This window comes from Varanus komodoensis, unplaced genomic scaffold (genome assembly GCF_004798865.1).
Source record: "Varanus komodoensis strain SLA01 unplaced genomic scaffold, ASM479886v1 scaffold6_4, whole genome shotgun sequence".
Classification (NCBI taxonomy): Eukaryota; Metazoa; Chordata; class Lepidosauria; order Squamata; family Varanidae; genus Varanus; species Varanus komodoensis.
The window spans coordinates 19,379,070-19,387,266 of NW_025336347.1; the positions used below are offsets into that span (position 1 = coordinate 19,379,070).

Genomic DNA, 8,197 nt, shown 5'->3' on the forward strand with positions numbered 1-8,197 from the left:
ACAACATGGCTTTAACCCCATCCACTTCACAGCATCCTACACAAATCCCTTTTGTTTAAAGGGATTTAAATTTAAAACATTTACATTATTTAAGGGCAGGTTAGTCCATTCAACATCCTGGGAATTTTGTCTCCAACCTTTTGTTGCAATGTTGTGTGTCATACACTGGGAAGAAAGATTGGATGGGAGGGAAGATTTATTCTTGTTGCTGAATTAGATTTTAATTGGTTGGGTAAGGGTCTTTTTAACTGTTGTATTTTAAAAGATCTGTTTTTATGCTGAATTTTATTTAAGATTACATCTGTATTATTAGACACTCCAAATGTCATCCTTGGTGGTGGGGGGGGGGTGGATATAAAACTAAATAATAAGATCACAGTAAGAAGGAGCAATAACTGGGAGATGAGGAGTTCAGTCACTTCCCATCGTCATTAAGCTGTTCTCATGTAAACACCCTCAACATTTAATGCCCGGCAGATTGCATAAACACTGACGCCAGCAAGGAGAGATGTGGTGCTACACTTGAAAGTAAGCAAACACCAAGCACAAGAATGATCCCAAGGGATCACTGGGCAGGCTACAGTAGATCAGGTATCTGTTCCAGGATTATACTGACCTAAGTACTGGATGGGTGTCAGGAACTCCATACTGCTGCTCCAAAGGCCAATGACTAAAGATCATATTAATATGGCATCATCGTGCTGTATCCTCCCTTACAGAATCACTGTTTAGCGGAAAAGATGAAATCCTCAGCACAGATAAAGACAAACCAAGGACAATTCAAAGGAGATAATTCAGAAAGGGAATACTTTCAAGTAAGATCCTTGCAAAGCATTTCCTATCTAAAATGAACTATTCCAACAATTTTCAACACAGGGAAAGTTCTTGATCTTTTTAACCTCATAGTAGAACTAGAAGAAAGTTAGGGTAACTTTCCATGGGTTAACTTCATGCTGTGTGAAGCACTTCCTTTTATCTGTCCTAAACACTGGATGACCCCAAGTTCTAATATTACGAGGGGGAGAAAACTGTTGCCCTACCCACTTTTTCCACATCATGCATAATTTTGTACAGCTCTATCATGACTCCCCTTACCTTTTTTTAAGCTAAAATCGTCCTAGTTTATTGTAGCCTTTTCTCATAGGGGAGTTGCTGCAGTTCTTTCATTATTTTAGCTGCCCCTTTCTACACATTTTCCAACCCTACTTTTTTTTTAGGTGCAGTGACCAGACATGTATATTTGCATGGGGGAGATTAAGATATTATATTGAAAATGGTTGTCTAGGACTGGCAAGGCTTCAGAAGCTTGAGGGATTCCACACCAGGTTCTAAGAGATGTCATTCTATATATCACCTGCTGTGAGAATATATGCTCCTGTTTGTACACTATTTAACTAGCTGATCGTTGCAATTTGCTCATTTCCCATGTTATTAATATTTACTCTTTATGAAACAAAGGCATCTCCCTGATATTTTATGAAAATTAACTAGCACTCCTTTCTTCCAAAAAGGTATGTGTGCATAAATACAGCCTACAAAGAAAAGGCATTTGGAATTATAAATTGCTTTGCATATCTGGTGCCAGTGCTAAGATTACGGCAAAGCAGGAGTAGTCAGGAAACCACAACATATGGAAGTATGCCTTCTTTGCACAGTGACATGGTGATTTGACTAGCCAATTAAGGCATATAATTCTTTCAGAAATACATGAAATTCAAATAGGAGACTGGAGTTAAAGCTTAAATTTGCCTGTCACTTTGCCTTGCTCCATTTCTCTCTCCTACAGCACTAACCAAAGAATCACTGGGAAAATATTTGGTAGCTGGAGTGGCCAAGTGATTCTCAGCTCAGTCTAAATGCCAACAGTTTCTGGCTCCTGAACAAGATGAACAACTCTATTTGATCCCCGCTTTTAATGCATTAAAGTTCATCCCTGCCCATGTTGCTCCAGTTTCTCACTACAAACTCGAGGGCACTGAATGATTAAAAAGATTTTTTGCATCTTCTGTACAGTCCTCAGATTCCTTTCCTGGTCACACCGCACATGCCAGTCTTCTGGGGCAGACAACCTTCTGGCTTACCCAGCGGCTTCATTCACATGTCATGGGGGTGCAGAAGAGCCAGCTGCTCCCAAGTGCTGCTTGAGTACTTTCAGGGTCCCCAACCCCTACAGTCACCTGGGAATCCCATGGCAAGAATGGTAAAGTTATTTGGCTACTCCTGCTCTGGAGGAGCTCTGTAAGCAATTCCCCTCACCCATGGTGAAATTGGTTGTCTGGACTGGATGACAGGACAACCCTGGAGATTTCTCTTTGGGGATTTACTCTGTGTAAGCCATATGAATTTTTGTCTGTTTAAAGAGAGCAGTAGATACAGACCGTTTTGGAAGAAAGGAGTGCTTATTAATTTTCTTTAAATATCCCTAGGGGAATCCATCTGCATTTACACAATACAACAATCCATTGTGGATAGCAAACCACTGGTATTTTTTGAGAACCAGTGTAGTGTAGTGGTTAAGAGGGTGGGAGTGGAAGTCAAACGAACTGGATTCTAGTCCCCACTCAGCCACGGAGCTCACTGGCTGCCTTTGGGCCAGTCACAGACTCTCAGCCCAACCTACCTCACAGGGTTGTTGTTGCGAGGATAAGCTTGAGAAGAGGATGAGAGTTACGCAAGCCTCCTTGAGTTCCTTGAAAGGAAAAAGTTGGGATATAAATATAATAAATAAACCCAGTCACTGTGAGCCCAGACACTGTGCCTAAGTCCCCAGCTTAAACCAAATTGTGACCATTTCTAAAATATTTAGGAAACTCAAGTGAAACGAACAACAGAGGAACAGAAAGGGGAAGTAAAGGCACAGAAAGCATTCACACAATACATGGGAAACACCTTGTTGTTAAGGAGGGTATACACAGGAAGCACTGTTGCACATGACTGAAGTCTGCAAAAGCATTATTCAGAAAAAGGAAGAAAGCCATGCAAATGTCATTCAGCCCGAACACGCACGCCAAGCAAAAGGACTACTGGAAAATGACAGTAAAGCAAAGCAAAAGATGCTTGTCTGCACCCCCAGATCAGTGAGGTTTAGGGAATTCTCTCCCCTAAGTACATTCACCTGCGACTTACACTGTGATATTTTCAGCACCTGGCAAGAATGCATTTACTTTCCCAGGCATTTGGACATTAGTTCTAGCCTGACTGTTTGGATTCCTTTTCTGATGTTCCATCTTGGGTGTCAGGAGTGGAATAATACTTCGATGCTGACTCTGTATATTACGGATGTTGCTGATAGATTAGGTTTTACTGTGTTTATTTGTATCTGTATAATTGCATTATTCAGGTGATGGTTTAAACTGACTTTGTCCTCACTGGTATATTGATTATGCATGTCTAAATCCTTTCATCTATAAGCTGCTTGGAGACTGTTTTTGCTGCAGGAGATAATGTGTAACTTTAATGAATAAATGAATGAAAATATTGTGAGCAGAGTACTGAAGTAGAAAAATTGGGTTCCGTGCTTAGTTATGAATTCAGTGGGTTACCTGGGCAAATAGCTTTCACCAACATCCCAACAAATAGGATGGCTTGTCCCTATAATCTCAATGTATAATCTCCATTTTACGATGTGGGTGCAATGAAGGCCCACTACAAAGAATTATAAATGGAGATGATAACGCTAAGTTTGGCATGTGGCCTGAACCTGGCCCACTTCCCATGAGGGGGCTATAAAACCACCCCAAGAAGCCATAGCTAGTACTAAGCCTTACTAAACCCTCTGTGGCGTCACATGCCATACAAATCAGGACAACATGCTAAGGTTAAGCAGAGCCACATTCAAGCCAAATAACTACAAAGCCACTCTGGACAGCAGCACCAGTTGAGCACCGATGGCAACAGCCAAAAATGCAGCGGTCATCTGTGCCATGCCCCCCAACCAGCCCTGCTTGCAATTGAGGACTGGGGTCCAGTGGTGCTGCCGGTGTCTGCAGACTGCTGTCTCCCCTAGCCACGTTCAGGGCTTGAGCAGGGGAGCAGATGGAGGTTCACACATCCCTCACTCTCTGCCAGGCCACTGAGCAGCTGGTGCAGCAAGCGAGTAGAACGAAACTCATCCTGTGCTCCCACCTGTCAACCGAAGGCAGGAACTGCAAGTGGCTAGGCACAAGCAGCTGGGCTTGTGCAGAGACCCAGCCGAGCATGCCTGCTTCTTCTGCCAGCTGCACTTGTGGGGCAGGGAACAAGCCATGCTGAGCTGGAATGTCCTAGGAGGAGGCTGAGCCCAGTGTCCCCACCTTGTTTGGTGCAGTGCCCATGCAGGGCCAGTGAGGTAAATGAGCCAGAGGTTGCCTCTGCTTCCCATTGCTGCATGTGCAGCAAGGACAAAGAGAAGCACCTGTCCCATCCTCCATTCAGCAAGGAGCTTGCCAACCAGAGAGAGGGATGTTTCTTTTGTAATTCCACATGTGCAGCAATGGCAAACTGAAGGACCAAGCTCAGTGCTCTTGACAGGAAGGGCAGGAGAGGATGAGCTACATTGCTCCTGCCTTCCTCTTGAGGAAGCTGAGCACAGAAGAGCTTGTCCTCACACTCACAGCACTCCAGTTTTCCTGCCCATTTCTCCTGCTAATACTGGGAGCTAACAGCAATCCAACTTTCTTGGCATCAGTAGAAATATGGGGTTTTGTGTGAGTCCACAGAGGCATGTTAATCAACATTTGTCATCAGGAACACTTTACAAATCACAAAATCCCTTTGAAAAAATGACTTCTTTATTGAAATATAGTAATGCATGAAGTATCCCTTAAGAGATTCCAAGTACAGCAGCGTCATCAGGAAGAACATGGCCAACTCCTTTCTTTACCATCCAACCCTGAAAATACCTCACATGATTGATTTTCTACGCAGCTGTTACTGTCATAGATAAGCAGCAGGCCCTTCAAGACTTGTGACATAAGCATACATGGAATCTAATTCAAATGTGTAAATAGCCACTTTCCCAGTCATCTCTTGCAATTAAAACTGCAACCCTGTCCCCCATTACGTGGAAGTAAGCATCATTATATTCAGTGGAATTTGCTTCACAATAAAAGCAAATAGAATTGCAGCCCAAGTATCTTTTCCAAATGCCAAGGAAAGGAAGCTATTGTAAAGAGCTTTTATGTATTCTCTTTCAAAAACAGAACACAAGTGGTATGCTTGAGCAGCAAGTCAAGCAAACATTTCAACTCATATTGAAATGAGTCATTTATTTGCATGAGTGATTTAATTCTTCACAAGTAGATTCTGTAGTAACTAGATGTGTTACACATAGATTAGGAAATACCAGTGAACATGTATACAATGAAAACATCTGTTTACCACGCATGAGGTTATGTGCAAGGTATACATGGTTTTCTATAGGGAAGTCAAAACAGCATAGGAAATTAGTCACATGTGACATGGCTCATCCATGTTTACAGATCTGGCCCAGGACATTTCATTGTCCAAAGTGGAGGCCAAATGGTGCTCACAACACTTCAGAAAAATTTAATTACACCATGCAGAGATTCATTCTTGTTTTCATTTATTCCCTCTGCCTGCTGCTATTTGAAGCAAGTCATTTGCCCATACTACATGGTACAGAATCCCACATGGATCCAATATCAAACCACTTATTCCCCTAATCAAGCTGTTTCTGTGGATCATAGGAAAAACTACTACTATTGAAAGCTAGGCAGAAAAGATTTCAGCATTATGCATGCAATTTTACTAAAGATAAACCCTTGTGAAGATTGGTGGAGGAGAATGTTTGTGTACATAATGGAATCTAAAACCATACAGAAGACTCTTGGTGATGAGAAAACATACTGGTAGCACTTGACACCAGTCCCCCTTATGTAAACACCTTCGATTTTATAGCCAGTAAATAAAACAAATGAACAATCACTTGGTGAAGACATCCCTTGGGGAAAAAAACACTTGTGCACTTTACAGGTCACACAACTTTAATTCAGAACAGAGATGATCCTCTAAAATGAAGTCATTACTTACGTATTTCTCTCTCTATCAGTACTCTCATATTCTAAGAAGACAATCAGCCTGGGGTAGTGGCTGCAGATTTCACCATTCACATTTTGGATCAGGCTGTAGCAATAGTCCCTGCTGAACAACTCAAGGCAGCATTTTTCAATACGTTCTACCTACACAAGAAAGAAAGTTATTACAGACCCGTTATTAGTTATGTGCACTGTAATTCTAACAAAAGATCTGGTGCAATGTGCAAACAATGAACTGAGGAACAACACTGCCTTGGTTTTAAAAGAAATATAAACAAAAAAATGGAGGAAGCATAGAGACTAATAATTAGGACCAAAGAAAATTTTGCCAAATCAAAATTCAAAAAATGAGATACTCCAGCAGCCTCATCTATCCCATAGGCTTCTGACATAGCAGCGGTTATAACACACATTAACATTAGTTGCAAGCCTGCAGATAATGCAATTAGGATTTTTAGACCAAGAATTCAGGCATAGGCGAAGTTGTATTATTTATCCGTTCTTTTTAGCCAAAAATGACTCCCAACAATGAAAACAGGTGAAGTTGGCTCTATCCTACAGAAGCTTACAATACCCTTCTCAAATGTGGTGCCTCCTATATATGTTGGACTACAGCTCCCAGCATTTCTCAAGTAGCTGAGAGTTGCAGTCCAACAGATCTGAAGCACCCTAGGTTGACATAAAGTATCAATGCAAAGGAATTGCTGCTTGACACTTCGGGGTCCAGACACAAGGGAAGGCTACAGTTGCCTCCCTCTTTCTCACAGTCTTGACCATTATTAAAAGTGCATCTTCACAAGAAGAGTTTCTTCACCTGTTGATACAACCGATCAAAGAGTCTTGCCAGGAAAGAGGAGCAGCCTTAAGGAATTATTTTTTGGGGATTGGTGGAGGCAGTGAGAACATAAGGCTACAGCTGATCAAGGGAGAATAAGTCTCCTCCAACTCAGACCGTGCCTCAGACTCACCTTGGCGTTGCTACCGGTCCCTCCACCGCCACCGCCGCCGCCGCCGCCACCGTCCCTGGCCCGGTACTGCGCCCTCGAGAACTCCAGCAACAGCTCTGCCAAGGCGCGCTCACTGGCGCCAGCAGTCTGAAAGGAGGTGGATCCGCCCCGGGTGCCTGCCATCCCCGCCCCACAATCACGGGCCCGAGCCCCGGACTTGTCGCCCCAACAGCGCCAACGCCTTCCCCATCGCAACCACCTTCCGCTTCCGGGAAAGGCGAGTGGTGCCGTCATCACAGCGCGACACGACAGGACTCCCCACGGGCACCCTCCCAATTGGCCTAAAGGGAGGACGAGGGAAGCCTCCTCCCCTTTCCTCGCGCCGGGAGGAAAAGCGCGCGGCCGTTGAGGGGCGTGTCTACGGAAGGGCCGGTGCAGGCGCGGCTTTCGAGCGGTGACGAAAGGCTTGGGAATCGCGGGCTGCAGCCAATGGTTCGGCGCGGGAACTCCGCGAGGACGGAGGGTCGCCTTCTGCCCCCGGTGGACGTACATCCCAAAGCAAAAGCAGGCCAAAAAAGGAGAGGGAAGGACTGTTCTCTAGACAGCCAATCGCTACCTCGCTGCCCTTTCCACAGCCTGGTGCTTCACAGATATGCTGAACTACAACCACCATAATCCCTGATCATTGGCCATACTGTCTAGGAATGATGGGAGTTGAAGGGCGCCGGTTTATTGTATTTTAGACTTTTTAGAGTCTGCTTTTCCGCTAAGGGAAATGGTGCTCAAGGTGGATAAGGATAATAAAACCAGGGATTTCAAAGAAAATCTTTTTATTTTACTTTAGAACAAGCTAAAACTACATTAAAACACATCAATAAAAGAATAAAAAGTGGACCACCTTACATGCCAAAAGCCTGCTTAAATGAAAGTGCCAAGTAAATCAAGGGAGGGCATCTTGGTTTCTGTATTTTGTTACCTATTTGCATCCGTGATCCTTGCCTAGCACTGCCAAAAAATAAAATGTAAAAATTTCTTGTGGCTCCTGAAAACATTTAGAAACTGGTAATTAATCCATTATCCTTTAATTGGGCCTCAGTGGTTGATTATCTGCAGTTACTTGCCTATCTTGTTTATCTGGATAAACTGTTCAGAACCTTATGATGAAATCCTATGGAAATTTGGACAAAAAAAGAACCTAAAGCTCACAGCATGCCA

The 8,197-nt window shown here is 43.5% G+C and overlaps 1 protein-coding gene across 2 annotated transcripts in view; it reads right to left on the reverse strand.

The window, feature by feature from the left end:
• MTMR14 (myotubularin related protein 14) overlaps window positions 1-7,276 on the reverse strand; it is a 74,734-nt gene extending 67,458 nt beyond the window's left edge. For both annotated transcript variants that reach the window (XM_044451792.1, XM_044451791.1), the window contains exons 1-2: window positions 7,004-7,276; window positions 6,031-6,179 (exon numbers count right to left, since the gene is read on the reverse strand). In XM_044451792.1, the coding sequence (XP_044307727.1) occupies window positions 6,031-6,179; window positions 7,004-7,276 (422 nt within the window). The remainder of the gene's footprint in view (window positions 1-6,030; window positions 6,180-7,003) is intronic.
• Window positions 7,277-8,197: the final 921 nt, after the last annotated feature.